The sequence below is a fragment of the Moschus berezovskii genome, chromosome 21 (assembly GCF_049115385.1).
Source record: "Moschus berezovskii isolate FMDL1 chromosome 21, NW_MosBer_1.0, whole genome shotgun sequence".
NCBI classification, from domain to species: Eukaryota; Metazoa; Chordata; class Mammalia; order Artiodactyla; family Moschidae; genus Moschus; species Moschus berezovskii.
The window spans coordinates 38636050-38657635 of NC_142480.1; the positions used below are offsets into that span (position 1 = coordinate 38636050).

Genomic DNA, 21586 nt, shown 5'->3' on the forward strand with positions numbered 1-21586 from the left:
TCAAACCCTGACCCTGGAGGATCCCACATGCCGCAGAGCCACTAAACCCATGTGCCACAACTCCTGAGCCGTGCTCTAGAGCCCGCACTCAGCAACAAGAGAAGCCTCCACAGTGACAAGCCCATGCACCAGAACTAGAGACTAGCTCCCGCTCGCCACCACGAGAGGAAGCCTGTGTGCAGCAGTGAAGATCCAACGCAGCCGAAACATAAACAAACAGAATTCATTCATTAAAATAAAACAGGTTAGGAAATTAGATGGTGAGCGACAAGGTGGTGGGTTCTGTGGAAGAAGAGAGGGGCATGAAGGGTGGCATTTCAGACTAGGCGGTCAGGGTGGGCCTCGCCCAGAAACTGCCCATTAGCAAGAACTAGAGGGAGTGAGGCCGTGCGTATCTGAGGGCGTGGTGGCGACGCACAGGAAGCAGGGACTGTTCGTGGTAAAATTCTATTGGCCTCCCCAGGAATCTCTGGCAGAGTAAATACCAGAAGGGCAGGATCCGGGAGCTGGGCTGGGGATGGGGGAGGTGGGGCTCCCCCTTTAGGCCAGAGGCAGTTTACCTAACCCACCCGGGGCGGGTGCTTCAGGCGTTCCCACAGCCCTTGGGGCAACCAATGCAGTTCCTAAAGAACCCCAAGTGCGAGTGTTAGTCACTCAGTTATGTCTGCCTCTGCGACCCCATGGACTGTATAGCCCACCAGGTTCCTCTGTCCAAGAAATTCTCCAGGCAAGAATACTGGAGTGGGTTGTCATTCCCTTCTCCAGGGGATCTTCCCAACCCAGGGATTAAATCCAGGTCTCCTGCATTGTAGGTGGATTCGTTACCCTCTGAGCTGCCTTGGGAAGCCCCAAAGAACCCAGGGCAGTTGCAAAACAGAGCCCAAGACTGCCTCAGTCCTGTGCTTCCACTCCCGCACTAGCCCAGGGGTCCTCCCCGGGCCCTGCTCTGCCTTTAGCTACCAGTCCCTCAACCATGTCTATCTGGGGTGACTTCCTGCAACCCCTCTTTTTGCACAAGTTCAAGAAATGCAATTCACACACGCTCTATGTGAACCCCAGGGCAATACACATGGGGTGGACTCAGCTGCAGCAGGTGGAGGGAGATCACCCATCGAGGAAAGGACAGCATCCAGGGATCCAGTGGCTGCTGAGGAGCGGCTGCCTCGGGCAGGAAGGCTGCAGTCCACATCCAGCTCGATGGTTCTCAACCTTGGCTGGTCCGAGGACCACTAACAGAGCTTAAAAACATCCCAGTGCCTGGGCCACACACCATATCATTCAAAACACAACCTCTAGGGTGGGACTCAGGACTTAGTAATTGTTGATCTCCTTGGAAGATCCCCTGGAGAAGGCAATGGCACCCCACTCCAGTATTCTTGCCTGGAGAATCCCATGGACAGAGGAGCCTGGTGGGCTACAGTCCACAGGGTCGCAAAGAGTCAGACACAACTGAGCAACTAACACTTTCACAAAGTGCAGCTGAACTTGAGAACCACTGTCTTTGGTCTCTGATGCCCAGTGGACTCTGGGAATCAGCAGCATCATCTGGGGCTTGTTAGAAATGCAGACTCTTGGGCCTCCCCATACCCATGGAATGAGTGTCTGCATTCCAGTGAGATCCTGGGTAATCTGGGTGACAACCATGGTGGTGGATTTACCAAGAGGCACTGGGCAGCTCAGGAGGTGGGCAGGGCATGGTCAGGGGAGACTGGGTGCAGTAAAGGCAAGCAGGTCCCCAGCCAGCCCCGGGGGCTGGGCTGCAGGACCCAGCACTGAGGAAACAGCGAAGCAGGCAGGCCCCCTGGGGAGCAAGAAGGAGCGCTGATTCTCACTGAGACTGCGTGTGTGCTCAGGGGCATCGAGGGCTTCCTTAGCCCAGACCTAAGGCTGAAGCCAGAGTCCAAGCAGCCTCTGGGCTTCCAGCTCCACGAAGAGCAGGACCGTGGGCCCCAAGGCTCCACGATGGAGGCTGGGTTGAAGCAGCAGACTTCCTGGCTGCCCCAGTGTTTGGAAATCCCAAGCTGCTGATAAAATGTCCTCTGAGACTCAAATGATTCAGACATTCCTAGGAGACTGTGTCTTAGCAGAAAAATAGAATCCTTCCAGCTTCATAATGTCCCTGAGTGATTAAATAATGACTCAAGGAGTTGCATGGGCCAAAAGGGAAATCAGCATTGGCTCTTTAATTAGAGAAGATACTTTCCTCCATCTCTTAGCATCCAGTCCTGTCCATCAAAGCTCTGGAGTGGGTTTTCAGGGTGGTGTTATCCCCAGGAACACCACCAGAGGGCAGGCGTGTCTCAATTTCCTATCTTGGTGCAGTGACAGCGAGGGGACAGCTCCAGGAGGCCGGCTTGGGCTGCCAAAGTCTGTAAATACCAACAAGCAGATGGCATCTCCTGGCAGGCAGGCGTGTGTCCTACTGCGAGGGTCCACTAGTCACTCTTGAGACCTCAGAGAAACCCTGGAGTGGGAGGGAAGGTGACTGCCCTTACTGCTTCTATTCTATATACTTAGGTGTCTTGATAAAAGTTTGAGAGAATGACTTTTAAAATGTGAGAATGAACTCTGGCAAATTTCTGATGGGACCTTCATAGGAGGTCAGGCCGCGTGAGTGGCCCAGAAGGAGGCAGCTCCAGGTCACTGCTCCATCAGGCAGGTTCCCAAGCCTGGCACCGAAACAGCCCTGTTCTGAAAGGCAGAGCAGAGCTGTGCACTGCCAGGATAGCAGGGGCTGTGCTTGCTCCTGGAGGGTCTGGCTTCTCCCACCCTGGCAATCCACAGCGTGGCTGCTGGGCTGGTGTAGCTGGGAGGATGCACGATGCAGGAGGGCCAGTGGCTAGGGTATGGGGATTGGGGAGACCCCCACGCTACCTGAACAGGTGCTCATGGGCTGTGGACAGCTGCAGCGTCCCTGGAGGAGGTGGAAGATCAGAGAAGAGCCTGTTTCTCTGTGAGTGGCCAGACCATATGGCTGCATATCCTACTGCATGGGGATTTTCATCCAGCAAGTCCCCAAAGAAAGGGGTTGAAGTGGAGGCCTTAATGAAGTCTGGGGCACTGGGATTCCCCACCCTACCTCAACTCCAGCCTTGGGAGGCTCACTTGACCAAAGCACTGAACCTTCTGGCTTGCAGAGCTCTCTGAGGCATGAAAACCTCGGCCCTGCACCCAAACAATGCACAAAACCACAACAGTGTGCACAGCATTCCAAGCTGCATGGACCCCTTGAATCTCACTAGATCTTTCAAGGACACCTGGGATCTAAGTTTAAAGCCCGGGATTGGGCAGTCTGCAATCCGCCCCCAACCCCTCAGGCCCTGAGATACTCTAATTCTGTGTTGCTGGACTCCGGTGGCTTGGGTGCCCCAGACTTGGTGGTTTCATCAGCAGACCATCCAGTGGCCCCACTTTTCTTTACTGTATTCACTCCAGAGGATTAAATTACTGTCAGAGAAAGCCACGAAGCCGACTTAAAATCCAACTTCTAGCATTGCCCTGGGTTTTATTTGTATTGATTTAACAAACACTTATAAGGCATTTACTATGTACGTATGCCACTCTGAGCACTTTACAAATGTTAACTCGTCTAGTAGTTTTAGACAACAACTCCTTCAATTTTTTTTTCTCTTCCACTGACAAACAGTGGGGAAAGTCAGACTTTTCCATCTATCTAGGTTTTTGTACTAACTGCAGCCCCACTATTGCCTGAACTCTGAGTGTTATCTTTGAGCCTTAGTTTCCTAAGCTTCCAAATGGGAAAACTATTTTATTGCAGGAGTGTTGTACTAAAATATTTAAAATAACATGTAAAATCTATAACATAACGCTTACTACACCATTCATATCTATTATGATTTAGATGTGTGGACATTAGAAAAGTGATTAATCATCTCAATGTAGGTAGCTTCCACACCCATTCCATCCTACACCTAGTTATGACGTGCCCGCTAAGCACCAGGCACTGTACTGGGTGCTCAGCACATGAGGGCACTCAGGGCATTTGTCTAGATGGAATCTGCGGCCTTATAAGTTAATTCTGACTTCACAGTGAGCTCTTAGTCTGAGACTACCCTGAAAAGCTGAACACATAAAGGGAGAGGAGAAAGCGGGAGAGGGAAATGAGCTTACACGTGAAGAACTTGTTCAAAGAGACAACCATCCTCTCAGGAGAACCATCAGTCCAGCACCCACAGGGACACACTTGAACCTCTTTCTCACTCTCCCAGGGAGAACCAGAACAGCAGGAAAGGCACTGTCAAGCAGCCCCTCTGTTCCTGAACCCAACTGCAAGAGGCAAGCCAGAGCAGCGCACACACTCAGAAATGCAAGCACACGGCACGCTGTAGTCACGGGGACTCTCAGGCTGGAGGTGAGAGGTGATTCTCTCAGTCCTTGGGGGAACTGAAGAAACTGAAGCTCCCATTAGAGCAGCTTCAGCGCTGCAATCAGAGCTAAAGGTTAGCCCCACCACCTTGGGGTGGAGGGCGGTGTGCAGCTGGGGTCATGGGCGTCTGACATGTGCTTGCTCCAGAATCTCAGATATCTTGCATCCTGGGAAATGCCAGCTCTGGGAAAGACAGCAGGGTGCGGTGGCAAGAGCCCAGTCCAGGAGCTGTCACCCCACTTGACAAGCCATCAACCCCCGTCTGGGGACACAATGACCCACACACACCATCGACCCACTACTTGGGGGACTTGGGGCATTGTCCACACACCTCTGAAGGGCTGCCACGGGTTCAAGCCTACTCAGTGAGAGAGTGGGTGCTGCTGGACCAAGTGGCCACAAGACTCTCTCACCTCCCGAGTCCTCAATTCAGGAACTGGCCAAAAGTCCAAGAGTCTTCTTAGTGCCAAGCTTTGCGGGCAGGGCTGCCTGGATGAGGTCAGCTTCCTACCCAGGAGGTTAACAAGTGGGCTACGATTTTCAAGCACTCCCTCCCCACTTCCCTGTCCAGCTCTCTGTGGTTCTGAGTTGTGGCTTGGCAAATCCTGGGTCAGCCAGCTCCCTCTTCTCTTTGGCCAAAGTTCAGGTCTCAGGTGCCTCCACAGATGACTGGGCCACCCCTGCCCCAAGCCCATAAATTCAGCTCACTTTCCTCGGGGACCTGGACTTGGGTTTCCTCACCCCGCGCCCCCAGCACACAGGCGCCCCGCAAAGATGGTCGGAGGCACTCTGCCGCCACCTAGTGGTCTCCAGCCGCTGTACACCCTGCCCCTACTCAGGTGGGGAAGTCTATTTTGCTGAGAAATATCTGTGAACTTACCACCTTCTTAATAAAATCTTTGCAGTTCTTGGACTACAGGAAACAGGCTAACTGTTCTTACCAGAAAATACTTTTTGATCTGAATTAAACCTCTATTCCCTGTTTGGGGCATCAAGAACCCTCATGGAAGCCTGAGACCACTAAAAATATAGTCATGGGTCACAAGGTCAGCTTGGGTCCAGGGACAGCTAGTGTGTCAAAGGAAGGGACAGAGTTTTATTGTGGAGTTTTAGTATAGAAAAATCTCACTGGCATTGAGAAAATGGATTAAGGAAACTCTTTTTAACTTTTTTCCTTCCTTGAGGGAAAAATGACTCAGGGTTTAAAAGCCACATGATACAGAGCTTTTGGACTTCACACTTGCAAGGTCGTGGCAGGGACAGAACTGCCTTTTAACCCGAAACTCCGAAAACCTGTTTCTTTTTCTAAAAGGATGTTAAGAGTGTACTAGCTCAAGTGGGCCGGAGAAGGCAATGGCAAGCCACTCCAGTACTATTGCCTAGAAAATCCCATGGATGGAGGAGCCTGGTAGGCTGCAGTCCGTGGGGTCGCTAAGGGTCGGACACGACTGAGCGACTTCACTTTCACTTTTCACACATTGGAGAAGGAAATGGCAACCCACTCCAGTGTTCTTGCCTGGAGAATCCCAGGGACGGAGGAGCCTGGTGGGCTTCTGTCTATGGGGTCACACAGAGTCGGACACGACTGAAGTGACTCAGCAGCAGCAGCAGCAGCTCAAGTGGGCAAGGTTCTGAGGCAAGTCTGATTTATTTCTCTTAGAATGATTTTGTGGAGGGGCTGTGGAATTAAGCCGGGATGCTCAGAGGTGGGCCAGTCACAGACCATGGCCTTGAGTTCTGAAGCATGAGAAACCTGATCCCTTTCTGTGATTCTTCCTGGACCTCACATAGGTCTGGGACTAGCCTCCGCCTCTCCCCAAATAAAACTGGGCTTCCCCTTCTATTCTAATTTTACCTTAACACAGCCTCATCTATCCATTGGCTCACTCAGGTCATTCCTTCATTTAATCAACACCGCTCTGTGCTCCAAGGCCGAAAGGATCTGATTGCTGTCCTGAGGGAGCACTTGATCCAGCACCAGAGGGAGGCTGGAGAGTAGAGCAGAGCTCAGTGTCACAAGTGCTGAGACAGAAGTAGGTCAAGGGCTATGGTGCCCGGAGGTGAGACCCTGGCCTGGGCGGGGTGGGGGACAGAAGACTTTCCGAAGGGGGTGGTCCTTGGACTGCAGCGTATGGTGAGAGAGAAGGGAATCTGGGGTCATGGCTCAGAGGGTACTGCTCCTCCTCCCTCTGTGCCTCTAGCCTTTATTTGCTGGCACGTCTAAAATTATTTCAGTCGTTATTTAAAGATGTTGCTATATTGGCCCTGTCTTCTTTTCCTAACCTGACATCTCAAGAACTATGAGGTTTTCTTCCTCTGACTGTGAAGTTGCAGCTATTTCAGAAATGTGCCATTGGCATCATCTCCAAGCAATGTCCCTTTCTGTCTTCCCAACCTTCCTCCAAGCTTCTCCCATCTGGAGGTCTGGCCCTGACCAACCAGGTCAGATCTTGCAGAACACTAAAATATAAATAAGTACAAAAGGCTGAATATTTTTCATTTCTTACTTTGTTTTGATATTTTGACAAAGATGATCCTGCCTACTCTCCCATGACTCTCCCTGCACTTGCTTTTCACCAAAAGAAGGGGAGCACTATCTCTCTGTAGGGCCACAGAGTCTCCTCTATAACAGGGGGTGACAGCCCTTGCTTTCACTTCCTCCCACATATGTTGTCACCATCACTTTTCCTATGGGCTGTGTGCCTCCTGAGGGTGGAGACTCTAGGCTTCTCTGAATTTTCTGTCTTCTGTGAAGCTAAACTCCTGTCTAGCTGACCCAGACCCTGCAAACCAACCAGGCCTTCCATGCAGTGAAGCTGGTTAAGAAAAGGTAGAACTCCCAGTCTGTGCCATGGGTTAGACACCTGCGAACCCGGTGCCCCTCTTCTGAAGGTGGACAGTTGGCTCACTGAGTCTCACGTTCCCACTGCTTAATGGGGTGATGCCCCAAAGGGGAACAGGCCCAGATGGGGCTCTGGTTACATGGAAACACAAAGGGGAACACTGGGATCGAGGACACAGGTCAAACTGTCTCCAATTGAAATAATCAAGTCAAACAAGTCACGAAGAAACAGTCCGAGAAGGCAGACACGTTTCTAGATCTTTCCCAAATCCAACAATGACTACAAAGGAAAAAGGAAAGTCTCATTCTGGATCAAAAGCTATGAAGCAAGGCTTGGGTTCCTTAGAGGCAGTGGTGTATTGTGGACAATTCTCCAATATCCATCCTACCCTTGGCCCATTGGGTATGGATGTGAGAGTTGGACTGTGAAGAAAGCTGATTGCCGAAGAATTGATGCTTTTGAACTGTGGTGCTGGAGAAGACTCTTGAGAGTCCCTTGGACTGCAAGGAGATCCAATCAGTCCATTCTAAAGGAGATCAATCCTGGATGTTCATTGGAAGGACTGATGCTAAAGCTAAAACTGCAATACTTTGGCCACCTCATGCGACGAGTTGACTCACTGGAAAAGACTCTGATGCTGGGAGGGATTGGGGGCAGGAGGAGAAGGGGACGACAGAGAATGAGATGGCTGGATGGCATCACCGACTCTGTGGACATGAGTTTGAGTGAACTCCGGGAGTTGGTGATGGACAGGGAGGCCTGGTGTGCTGTGATTCATGGGGTCGCGGAGAGTCGGACACGACTGAGCGACTGAACTGAACTGAATGTGTTTCAGGAAATGACACAGTTCAAGGGGTGGCCCTGATTGGGCTGTGGATTCCTGTATCCCTTACCATGTGACCCAATTCTAGCCAATGAGACATGAGAAGAGAGCAGCTAAAGAATTCTGGGAAAGTTCCTTGTTGCTCTTGAAAGAGAATGATGGATAGCCATTCTTTCTCTTGCCAGATATGTATGACGATGATGTGGCCAGATAACCATGGCAGCTCTCTCACAAAATAAGGGGAACCTTACAGCATCAGGATGAAGCCAACACTGCTGACAGCAGCGCAGACAGACGGAAGGCATCTGGGTCTTGTCACTACTGTTGAGGGTCTGGACCAACCCCAAAGCTGCGCTGGCTCCAGGTACTTATGGAGTGGGTGCATTGTGGCGGCTCAGCTGGGGTTCAGAACACGCTCAGGCAGCTCCTCTTTCCCCTCCCCCTCCTCTAAGTGTCTGTTCACATCTGCAGACACGCATACAGATTTGTGTTTTATCACTATCGAAGGAGGAAGTGCATGGCCGGGGGAAGACGCAGGGGGGGCAAGGACGATGGTGGTGGTGGAGGTGGTGGTGTAGTTGGCATGATGTGCCAGTGCAGCCCCTTGGGTTGAATTGGAGACCTGGGTGAGGAGAAGTGAAAGCCAGAAGCAAACAGGACCAGAGTGGTCTGGGCTCACAGATAGCTTGGTAAAGAGTCTGGGGGTGGGTGGAGGCTTTTCATCCCTACCCTGCTTGGGTGGGTACACTGTGGCCTTCTGGCTTCTGAAGCTCCTGAGCTGGCACTAGCATTCCCACAAGGTACAGGGAGTGTTGGTGGCAGGGGCCTCGCTGGTAGTGGACATGGACGAGGGAGCCAGAGCAGGGGAGGAAGAGGGACACGGTTCCAACGGTGACTATGCCTGACTGACTGGCTTCTGGAGTGTAGGTGTCTTGGAAACCACTGGCTCCTGTCGAGGCAGGAAGGAGGCTGAGGGCCACTGTAGATCAGTCAAAGTGCACATGTGACTCACTCTGGTAATGGGTTGGGGACGACAGCCAGGTAGGTCTAGATCCACTGACTGGGGCCAGACAGAATTCTTTTTTGGGAGAAGACAGTTCAGTTTTGGGTCCTGTTGGGTTTGAGATGGCCAGAAGTCCTGACTGGGTACGTAATGCTTCCTCAGGCTGGATTTAAGTGCTTCCACCAAAAAAAACTATTTCAAGCAATGATTTGGGTGGAGACTAGAACATTTCTCAAATATGCAGTCCACTCAGAGATAGAAGAGCAGATAATTCCACAGACACTTGTTAGGATTCTCTGTGTATCTGGGATCCTGTGAAGATGTCCAGGAAATAATTGTATGTGAGCCAGGAGTTTGAGAGAAAGAGAGAGAGAGAGAGAGAGGACGAGAACTGTGTCCGAGACATGGTTTTGAAAGCTACAAGTTGAAGAATGTTAATTTCAGTCATGGGGGTGGATGCACTTACACAGTGGATAGAATTAGTAGAGTGAAAATGGCCAAAGACAGAAAATGAAGAACCCCAACATTCAAGGACCAAGCAGAGAAAGAATAAGTTTTAAAAGGCCTAGTATGGACAGCCAAAGGGGAAGGAAGAAAATCTGGAGAGTGTGATAGAGCAGCAGGAGATGGTGTTTCAAGATGGGGGAGTGGCTGACAGTTTCAAAGGCTGGACAGAGGACAACGAAAAGATCCTGGTATCCTGGAGGCTGTTGATGCTCTTGAGGAGAGTTTCCATGCAGATAGGGCTGAAGCTGGACTGCAGGAGACTAAGAAATGAACGGGAGGGAGCAGAGGGGGCATGGTGAGTGTAGATGAAGCTTTTAAGAAGTTTGGCTGCAAACGGGAAGAGAGAGATGGTAGCAGCAAATGGGACGTGGAGTCGGGGGAGGATGTTAGAGACCTGAGTGTGTGACGAGTCAGAGTGAGGATGAGTCAGAGTGAGGACGTAACTGATGCAGCGAAGTTCATGAAAAGGTGTGAGGACAGGGGAGCCAGCACTCAAAGGGAAGGTGGGCCCTAGAAGGGCGGATGCGAGGGGCAGAGGGGGTGGGATGCAGTTCATCTGTGACTGTTTCCACTTCCTGAGGGAAGGAGGAGATGAGGTCATCTGCTGGGGGCAAGGGACGGCTTGCGGGAAATGGGAGCAATTTGAAATAGTCATCTGGGGACCAGGAGTGGAAGCTCACCAAGACAGCAGAGCCTGTCAGGCAAAACTGAGAAACAAGCTGACACTGCAGATCATGAGTCTGGGGACATGCTGCTACACTGAGTGAGTCCTTCTCCCCACCCCCACCCCCAATTCAAATGTTGAAGCCCCAAGCACTGGCCAGCCCCCCAACACTGTAGGTTGTGACTGTATTTGGAGGGGGGGCTTCTGGGAGGCACTTAGGTTTAGATGAGGTCAGGGTGGGGCCCCCATGATGGGATTAGTGCCCATATAAGAAGAGGAAGAGACTGGCGCTCACTCTCTCCTCTCATACAGAACAAGGAATGGCCATTTGAGAGCACAGTGAAAAAGCAGCTGTCTGCAACCCAAAGAGAGAGCCCCCACCTGCCACTGACCCTGGATCTTAGACTTCCCCGTACCAGAACTGTGAAAAAATAAATATCTGTGTTTCAGCTGTCCAGTCTGTGGTCCTTTGTTATGGCAGCCCCACCAAACTAAGACAGTGCCAATCTGCCCAGGTGTCTGACTTTCCCATCTGAGCCCCAGGCAGTCTGGGTATAGAAGCAAAGAGGGTGGACAGCAGAGAGCTCTGCAGTTTAAGCTCCATCAGGCAGATACGTGAGAAGGACAAAGGTCTGTTAGGAAAGTCAAGGAGCTTGACAGAGATGAATCTTTTCCATCTTTGCCTAGGGGTTTACCCACACTTCAGTGACTGTACACTTTTGACAGTATAGCTGAGCAGTGGTATCACGTGTGCAATGTACGCTAACAACAGTTACAATGTGATTTTGTAAAGGGACAGGTGACAAACAGGAGCCTGTAGTGCCAGCCTGGATCAGGAGCCAAGGCTCTATCTTTGTCTTGTCTCAGTCACGGTGTGACCTTGGGCAAGTTCCTTCCACTCCCTGGACTCTGGCATCCTGTTAGAATATTTAGAATACATACATCCTAAGATGTTTTTTTTTTCCCCCCAGCTCTAACATTCTTAGATTCTGGGGAACTTAAAAGCACTGAAATACCACTGAGCTCAAAAGAATTGAATGGCAAGGTGGCCGGGTCACTGGGCACCCCCTTGCTGGGGACTCTGAGGTCCTATCACTTCCTACAGAAAAGATTCATTCCTATATACAACAGTTCACTTACTAGGAAGAGGTGTATTTAACAAGACGTACAGAACAGCTTTTCAAAGACCTAGATTTCATGTTGTTTTGCATCGTTTCAGAAAAGGCCAGGTTGGAAATTTTGGGAAAACCCCAGGAAATGCAGCAAGAGCCAAGAAGAAGCTTGTGAAGAGAGGCTTTTCCCCGCTTCACAGTGTGCTTTGGTTCTGCTTCCTCGTGCCCTGGCTGGTGTCCTGTACCCGCTCTTCCTTCCTCCAGGAAGCCCTCTGGCTGCCAACGGAGCCCCCCGAGGAGAACTCCAGCAGCGAAGCAAATCCCTTCTGCCAGGCTGCTTCCTATTTACTCAACAGAAGCAGCGTTCCAGGGCGCACCTGGAGACTCAAATCAAATCAAGAGCCTCTTTGCCTTGCAGGCATCCTATTTGTATTCTCCCTGCTCAGAAGAAACCTTGCAGGAGCCTGATTCAGAAGTAAATGGAATGTCAAAGCGGGGACACTGCCTTCTCCAATTCAAGTTAAGGAGTGGTGCCCCATATCCTGAAGCACTGCAGGGCATGTGCCCACAGGGTGCTGACCGTGGACATGGTCCGGAACCAGAACCCTCGAGAATCCTTTCCTCTTCTTGCCTTCAGACTGTAAACTTGAAAGGAACCTAACGCTGGCGCAGGTGAGGTGGAAAATGAGTCCATGAACCCGCGGAGGGGATATCAGGTTGTATATCAATTTTGACCGCCAGAGGGCAGTGACACGGGAACTCAGGGAAGGCTCACCCGCCAGTGTCACTGGCGGAGGTGAGGACCTGGAGGCCGGGAGAAGACCCTGTAGTCAGAGCGTGCAGCCCGTGCTCAGGAGGATGGCGCCACTGTCCGCGAGGCATCCCCGAACTATTTCCAACCCGTTTGCCTATCCGTTTGCAGTGTCCTGCTGACTCTAACCACAGTCCTTGCAGAAAATTATATTTTCAGAGAAAGCCACTGGGGTGAAGCTTTTGCACAAGGTGTATGGTTTCACAATTATTAAGCAATTTACCTGGAGAAGGCCGGGAGCCCCTTCTAAATACTCGCAGGGAATCCAAGCTCTGCAGATTTAACTGTAACTAAGGCTTCTCATGCACCCTACTCCAGTACTCTTGCCTGGTAAATCCCATGGATGGAGGAGCCTGGAAGGCTGCAGTCCATGGGGTCGCTGAGGGTCAGACACAACTGAGCGACTTCACTTTCCCTTTCATGCATTGGAGAAGGAAATGGCAACCCACTCCAGTGTTCTTGCCTGGAGAATCCCAGGGACGGGGGAGCCTGGTGGGCTGCCGTCTATGGGGTCGCACAGAGTCGGACACGACTGAAGTGACTTAGTAGCAGCAGCAAGGCTTTTCATGTGCTTCTAAAATAACCTGGTAACCCTTAGTTTTTATATTCAAAGCAGTCAGCGTGTTTCAAAATATTTACCGGCGGCACCCAGGGAAGAATAGCCCACAACTGGCTCCCAAGCTTGGGGCCAATGTTTAGAAGTCTGTATCTAAGAGCCACAGGGTGGGGCTGGGGAAAGTTGGACCCCACTGTGACCCCAGGACCTGTTCCTGGCCTTGAGCTTCCCCCATGTAAACTGAGGGTGTCACTGCTGTGTCTCCCCTGCCCAGATTGAACAAAGGTGTCCATTCTGATTGACCATCTAAATAAAAGTAGGTAGGGGCCACTCCCTGTATCAGAGACCACCAGAAAAGGAGCGGCTAAGGGCTGCAAAGCTCCTGGCTGAATGTTGCTAAATTCCCTTCTGCCCTTAACACCTTCCTGCACCCAGAACGCTTTCTTCCTGATTCCATCCCTGGTGAGAGAAGACTGTTTAGTTGCTAAGTCGTGTCCACCTCTTGTGATCCTATGAACTGTAGCCCGCCAGGCACCTCTGTCCATGGGGTTTCCCAAACAAGAATACCAGAGTGGGTTGCCATTTCCTTCTCCGGGGCATCTTTCCAACCCACGGATCAAACCTGTGTTTTTTCTGCTTGTCAGGCTGATTCTTTACCACTGAGCCACGTGGGAAGCCCGATATAAGGAAAGTACAGTCTAAATCCATTCCTTATGGGCTCTGACCCCCTGGGTGACTCACTTATCCTGTGGGCTTCTCAATATCTTAGGTGTCCAGATTGGGAGTTGTATGGGCCCTTAGGGAGCTTAACAGTCTTTAAATACTATAATTCCCTGAGTTCCAAGCAAATACTCACTTAACGAGTTGTCTAGCAGCAACTGATGTTTTCTGTGCCCATGGCCTTTTTCTGAGGAAACCACATCTGAGGAGAAGGGCCTATGTGGCCTGATGAGAACTTCTGGTCTCTTGACTATCTAGCATCTCTCATCTCGGGCTGCCTCCCTGGAGGTACCCATGGAAACCTGGGTAGTTTATGCGACAGACTTCTTAGCTACTCAGCGGTCCCACACCTACCCTTCTCTTTGGTAATCTTCGTCCAGATTTGACAGGAGCTGCGAGCCCGCTGTGGAGAGGTCAACGGCAGCCAGCGGCAAGTCGCGATAGGCAAAGTCCACTAGCTGCACGGGAGCAGTGCTCTTGGTTTCTTCGTCTACTTGTTGGGAGATGATCTCAACTTCGGAAAGTCCTCTTTCTGTGGCAGGCCTGAGTGGGGGAGGACGGCAACAGGACAGGGTCATCCCCCAAGAACAGAATGATGGTTCCGTTCCCCAAGGACACGAGGGAGTAGGTACGGGATCTCTGCTGTGCTGCAGCAGGGCAAAGGAGGGTGAGGTTCCGTTCCTCCCCACTGGCCATCCCACCACGCATGCCATCTCTTTCACCAGCTAGAGAAAAGCAGAAGCGTGCTCACATCTGAAAACGTGAGCTTTGGGGGCAGGTATAGACCCAGAAGGAAACTCTGCCAACCAGCAAAGCCAGGACTTAAGACTTTTAGGCTTCTCAGTCACCAGACTTTATGTTGGAGTAATATATTCTTGTCAATTGTCTCCTGGGTTTCTTTGTAATGGTCCTACCATCTGTACACAATAGAGAAGTGAGGTGTTTGTTCACAACTGGATGTACTGCTGGTGCTTGGGGGGCCGACCTGGGGGTGCCGAGTGAGCCTTCAGGCCCTGAGGACAGGAGGGGCCTGCTGTCCTGGGTGCCATTCTGTTCCTACTTAAACTGGTCCTGTTCAGTTCAGTCACTCAGTCGTGTCCGACTCTCCGCGACCCCATGAACCACAGCACACCAGGCCTTCCTGTCCATCACCAACTCCTGGAGTCCACCCAAACCCATGTCCATCGAGTCAGTGATGCCATCCAACCATCTCATCCTCTGTCGTCCCCTTCTCCTCCTGCTCTCAATCTTTCCCAGCATCAGGGTCTTTTCAAATGAGGTCCTGTTACAGCTCCCTTTTTAAGATTGAGAGTAGGAAACGGGGGTCACTAGATCAAATGTCTGAGAGGTTGTGAGTCTCATCCTAGGTTACTGTCAGACTCACCAAGGGCCCTGCAAATAACGCACAACTCCATTATCATTACAGAGAATCTCAACCGGGGGCAGGGCCACCTCCTGTAACAGGTTATCAAGCAACCCAGCAGGGTATTTAGCAATTGGTAGAGGAATTTGTGGCTGTGACCTCCGGTGACCACAGGAGGTCACTAACGACATCAACAGGAAAGGGGACATTACATATCCTGCGTTGTGTTGGGTAACTAAGAACTCTTCCTCCCAATCCCAACAGCTACCCTGTGAAGAGATGGTAAGCTGGATCATTTTGCTTTCACCTCCTGGGGTGCCGTCTTTGGTCTCCCCAACAAATCCTTGAGCCTAGCTCATCCCATAGAATCCGAGGGGCTGGGTCTTATGCCTCTGGCTAAACAGTGAGGAGGAATAAGAATTAACTATCCAAGGGATCACTGAGAGGCCAGTGGTAAGGCTGAGGTGACAGCCCAATCTGTGTTAAACTGTTCTTGGGCTCAAGTGCAGATTCCAGTGCTAACTTCTGTGGGCCTCCACATTCTGGGGCTTCAGTTTCCCCAGCAGAGGGACGACGAGGTGAAAGAGGTGCTATCCCTTCTCCATGACCTGACATAGGTACGAGGAAGAGGAAAAGGTAGCAGGGGCTCTGGACTGAGAAGTCCCCACACTGGGCTGGATGGTTCTAAATGCTAAGCTTTTCCAACCACCAAGATTATTGGTTACTAAAAGCTACCCAATAATACACAGTGGCAGCGATCCAGAAAGTCTAGAGCTGCATCTGCCTACTTCTCTTTTGCTTGAATCATCCAGATAATTGAAGGAAAAGAGGGATCTTTCTTGAGCACCACAGGTTGGTGGCCTATGCTACCTGAATTCACCCAGTAATTTCCAATGCCCCAATTCTCTTTTGTGGGCCTTATTTAAACCTTAGCTCTTTGCTCTCTGTCAAGGCACAGATAATAGTACTCATCATGGTGTGACATCTACAGAACGACTCAAGATCTTCGACAGAACAGTCACGGGATGTGAAGCTGCTGTGTTTCTCAACAATTGGAACAAAAATATGGTTGTTCATGGGGGAATCCTGGCTCCTCCAGACGTTTCCCCCAAAGTAGATGACACTGGGCTGAATTTGTTCTTTTCTTTTGGAAACTATGGATTGCTGAACCGGGGCTTTCTGATCCATGGGATGTTCGTGGAGGGCTGGAGTGAGTTTCTGAGACTAACAGGATGTGGCTCTGAGAAGCGTGGGATAAGCTACTTCTGTCTTTCTGGCTCTCCCTTCCCCTCCTGCTAATGGTTATAGCCCCATGGCCTGGCACCATCTCTCCTCATGTGGTCATCTCTCAGCAGAAGGAGACAAGGCCTCCTTTAAGGGGAGTAAAGGTCTGGGTGTTGGGACTGGTCTCTGGTCTTGGGTAAGAAGAACAGTATGGTGGACAATATGTATCAGTGGTTCCTTTCTTCACCCCTCACTTTGCCATGTGGCTCTGCAGCTTCCCAACAAAAGGAAGAGTATATTTCCCACCTCCAATGCTGCGTTCAATTAAGAGACTTATTTTGGCCAATGGGATATTAGTAATTCCACTGGACTAGCAATGGGATTACAATCCCAGTTTTGTTTTGCCTTTTGGTTGTACTGCGTGGCATGTGGGATCTTGGTTCCCTGACGAGGGACTGAACCCGTGTCCTCTGCAGTGGAACCACAGAGTCTTAAACACTGGACCACCAGGCAAGTCCCTACAACCCCAGTTTTGGATTGCAGAATTCCTCTGCCTTTTTGAACTAAAAAAATGAGATGACAAGAGTAAGGCAACTCAGAGGAAAAGTAGATTTTAACAAGTTATTTTAATGTCAGGCTCAAGGACAAAACCATCTGGATCCTCTCCTTCTCTACGGGGCTGGGGAAGGAGCTATTGGCTATTTCCCCAATCCAGACATACCAGTTCAGCACACACAGAGAGCAGATCCCAATGCTACTTACTGTGGATTGGTCATGTTGAAAGATGCAACCAGGACCGTGGGTTTTCCTGGTGTCTAGTGAGGCTCAGCTGTCTTGAAGCCTGACGTCAACATTTCCAAGCATGAGTTCTACAAAACATATGAATGTGGTACCCTGCAAACAAATAATTGAATAGTAGGAATTTGTTATACTCAGATGCCAAACCAGAGTCCTCCTAAGCTCATCTAAAGATGGAAGCCCTTAGAACTTTCTCTGAGATAGACTTCCCTTCAAAGTAACAATGAACAGATTCCGATCATTACTTACGGCAGATACCAACAGACAGGATTTCTCCCTTTTTTAGAGATGAAGAAATGGGCCCAGAGTGACAAAGTGACTTTTCTGCATCACACGGAGATGGCAGAGAGCCAGGTTGGACCACAGCTCTTTCTGCTAAATAGCCAAGCAAACACCAGGGTAATTCTATATACTTCAGCTTTAGGAATCTCAAAAATTAGGTTTGTCTCAAGAGCTTTCCCACATCTTTCTTTCTCCCAAGATTTCCCTCTCCTTTGGTAGGCTGTTTCTCCACTCTTCCAGGCCTCCTCCTCTTCTTCCCAACTGGGTCTCTCCAGGAGAGAGGTCACACACCTCACAGCCAGGCTGCCTGTGGCCATGAGGTATGAGATAGATGGGCCCCTGGGCTGGACAGCTGGTATTTGTCAAGTGGAGTAAAACTGAAGCTTTGTTCTCACCCAGACACTCCAAGAACAAAGCTAGTGGTGGAAGCTAAGCTCTGCTGAAGTAAAGAGATAAGATGACCACTCCTGAGGTCAAGGAAAACTTCCTTGTCTGCACACGCGCAGGGAGGCTCTTTGGGGGACAAATGGGGAGGGGACGCCACCCTATAATAAGTGTGAACAGCCCCTAGGCTTCTGCAGTGGGATCCATCTTAGCAAAAAGTTGTGCACACATGTTGGAGAGGGTCCTAGGACCAGTCAGGTGTGAAAAGAGAAAATAACTGACCAAATATAAACAAAGACCCAGAAGGACGGTCCTTTGTAACAGTGGTCCCCAACCTTTCTGGCGCCAGGGACCGGATTCATGGAAGATGGTTTTTCCACGGGGTGGTGGGGGAAATGGTTTGGGGATGATTCTCCTAGGAGCACATGACCTAGATCCCTCGCCCGCACAATTCACACTAGGGTTTGTGCTCCTGTGAGGATCCAGTGCCACAGCTGACCTGACAGGAGGCGGAGCTCAGGTGGTCATGTGAGCAATGGGGAGTGACTGTAAATACAGATGAAGCTTCCCATTTGCTCACCTGCCACTCACCTCCTGCCACGCAGCCCCATTTCTAACAGCTGGGGATCCCTGCTCTATATGGGACTTAAATCACCTCTTACTGCAGCACTCGTTCAAGATACCCATACTCCTCTCCTGATGTATATTTCTGCCTCAAATAAATAAACTATCTGTGTGTTCTCCAATACATTGTGCTATGTCTCTAATAATAAACTTTGTCCTCATTTTTTCCACCCATAAAATATGGGAATAATAATAGAACTAACTAGATGAGTTAATGCATGTAAAACCCTTGGAATAGTGCCTGGCATCTACTGTTGGCTTTTATCAACAGAGCTATTGTTTTATAAATTTAAATTGCACAGTCTGTTGAATCTGAGCACATTCCAAAGCACTTGGATGTCTGAGTGTAAGATTTCCTCTTAAAATCTGGATTAGGTAAATAGAATATAATTTTCCACAAACAGATACTATAGTACCACCTTGAAGTCTTCTGGGAAAGAGTAACAGTATGTACACAGACAAGGAGGCAGACCCAGGTTTTGGGCGATTTTGCACTACTTAAAGGGGAAGCTGCTCAAAGGGCTGGTCCTTTCATAAGTTACATTCCAATTGCAAACTGGTTTTCCTACATGATATCAATCCAGGGTAAATATCCTCTCCCAACCCTGAAGCTCTTCCCAGGTGGCATGAGTGATAAAGAACCCACTTGCCAATGCAGGAGATGTAAGAGAGAGATGCGGTTCGATCCTTGGGTCAGGAAGATCCCCTGGAGGAGGGCACGGCAACCCACTCCAGAATTCTTGCCTGAAGAATTCCACGGACAGAGGAGCCCAGCAGGCTACACTCCATGGGGTCGCAAAGAGTCAGACCTGACTGAGTGACTTAGCAATGGAATCCTGAAACTCAGCTCTCAAGGAACAAAGGGACAGAATTGTCACATGGTGCCAAAGGAAAAGGTGCTCCCGGAGTGAAAAATATTAGAGGATTGATGGTAAATTTGCAAAGCGGGGAAGTACTTCCAAGTTCTGTGTAACTAAGAAAAGTAAGAGCTCAAGGTAAAGGAAACTGGGGAAATCTGAACTTTGAGCAACTGGAAATAAGAGAGATGAAGAGCTTCATAAAATCAGAAGAGCTTTGGGATTTCCCTGGTGGTCTGGTAGTTAAGACTCTGCACTCTCAATGCAGGGGGCCGAGGTTCAATCTCTGGTCAGAGAACTAGATTCTGCATGCCACAATGAAGAGTTCATATGCCGAGACAAAGACCCAGTGCAGCCAAATAAAAGAATAAATAAATAAAGCCAGAAGAGCTTTAATATAGCGACCACTGTTTTCACACCAGATGTTTTTGCGGGCAGAACAAAGCATGGGAGCAAGAGTCAGAGACAATAGCAAGGAGAATCTGGACAGATGTTTTGTAGCCACACCTTTCTGGGGGTTTCACCTTACTTTATACCTTCATAAGGAGGGCCTGGACTTAAAAATGAGAACTCTCCTGTAGCATTTTAGTATTAATCGTACAGTAAATATATAAAGTTCTCCATTCCATAGCACAGATTTAGTCAGTCTCAATCTTTTCAGTTCTTTCTATAAAGCCTCAAGCAAACCAACTCCTCCCAGTGGTAGGACTGGTCATGTGGACGGTCCATCCTCCACTGACAATGAAGTCAGGATGGAGATGTCCACAAACAGGAGTCCAGGTGAGCAACACTACCTTCTGGAATGGTGTTTTAACCAGCTGTATTTGCAGGTGAGCCCTTTACATGCTATTCAAGATATTAACTCTCTGGAGAATTTACTGGGAAGATCTTTGCTTCCTTCCAGTACAGTTGGGCATGCAAGTGTAAAATACACAAAACCCCCAAATTTTTGTGTAAGGAGCTAAGGAGCAGTGATGAACAAGTAAAACTTGAAAAATCTATATTTACACATAATAAACATAAACTACTGTACTAATATGACCCATATAAGACATTTACAAAATAGAAATAAAAATGATTTGAATTTTTTTTAATCTGACATTTTAGAAAGAAAGATTTCAAATATATAGAGCTGTAGAGATCTGTAGGGTGAATTTCTAGTTATCTTTCACCCAACTTCAACAGTTAACAGCACAGGGACTGTCTAGTTCTCTCTGTAGACTGCTCCTTCTCACTCCTCATGATTATTTTGAAAGAAATTTTGGGTGTCATTTTATTCATCTGTAAATGTTTCAATATGTAACCCTAAGCATAAGGATAAGGATTTCCTTTAAAAGATGCAACCACAAAACTATCATCAACTATTAAATCAATAATATTTTCTTAATATTATGAAATACCCAGGAATTATTCACATTTCCTTATTTTTTCTATAATTTTTTAAGGTTGTTGAATCAGGAGTCAAACAAGGTCCACACATTACGATTGGTTCATATGATTCTTAATTAACCTGTAGGTTTCCCCTTCATCTCACTTCTTTCCCATGCAGTTTAAAAAAATTTATTTATTTTTAATTGAAGGATGATTGCTTTACAGTATTGGATTTTTTCCCCATGCAATTTGTTGGAAAAACTGGGTCATTTGTCTCATGAAGTTTCCCATAGTCTAGATTATGGTGATTATATCTCTTTGGTTTCATTTAACATGTTCCTCTGCCCTCTGTATTTCCTATAAATATCAGTCTATAAGCTTTAATAAGATTCACCTTCAGTTTTTTTTTTTTCACTTTCATAAGCAGTATCATGACTTCCATTCAGAGACACAGAATGTCTTTTTTTTCTTTTGTGACATAACAGCCATTGATGGTCACTTCCTAGATCCCATTAATTCATTAGGGCTTGCAAAAAGATCATACGATTTCATCTTTCTGTCTTCATGTCTCAGCTTCTATGAAGACAAACTCCCCCTCGTCAACTATTAGATTAGCTTAAGGTACCGTTCATATAGAAAAGGAAGGATACATGCTTAACTTTCCCTTATTTATTGGTTTTCAAAAGAATCTTCCAAAGTCGATGAGTGAGGTGTCTGTGGTGGCTGTTTATTTTTCACAGTGTTACAGATTTAAACACTCACTCAGGAGGGGTTGAGAGGGGAGCAGGCTCCTTGGAAACGGGGCTGGCAGATTCCTGGAAGGAGCTGTGGGGATGGGGAAGAAATGATTGGCATCTCCAGTACAGGCAAAGATGAGGCAGGATAGAGGGTTAAAATCCTATTTGGATGGACAGTGAGTAGGCTGCTTCAGCGATTTAGAACCTTAACAAGTAACACGGTTCAAGATCTCTTAAGATGATGCTTTTTTAAAAAAAATATTTTCCAAATGAAATAACGCCCAAAGCACAAGCCTAGCACGAAGCAGGTGTAGTCTAGCACTCTATAAAGGAGCATCTGCAGTGCAAACCTGCTGTCTCATAACCTGGGAAAGCAGAACAGGAAACCTGTTTTGGATTTATTTGGTCTGGCAGCAGTGGGGAGGAAGGCTGCTTTTTAAACTTTAGGAAATCCCAGTCCATTCCACTTGTTGCTCATGAGTCTGTCTATGTAATTTACCAAAACCATATTGGCTTGTTC

The 21586-nt window shown here is 48.8% G+C and overlaps 1 protein-coding gene across 2 annotated transcripts in view; it reads right to left on the reverse strand.

Moving 5' to 3' along the window:
* The window catches only part of TMEM266 (transmembrane protein 266), a 129317-nt gene that overhangs the window by 54016 nt on the left and 53715 nt on the right, over window positions 1–21586 (reverse strand). For both annotated transcript variants that reach the window (XM_055418035.2, XM_055418037.2), the window contains exons 2-3: window positions 16776–16907; window positions 13781–13969 (exon numbers count right to left, since the gene is read on the reverse strand). In XM_055418035.2, coding sequence (XP_055274010.2) covers window positions 13781–13969; window positions 16776–16789 — 203 coding nt within the window. In that variant the 5' untranslated portion in view covers window positions 16790–16907. The remainder of the gene's footprint in view (window positions 1–13780; window positions 13970–16775; window positions 16908–21586) is intronic.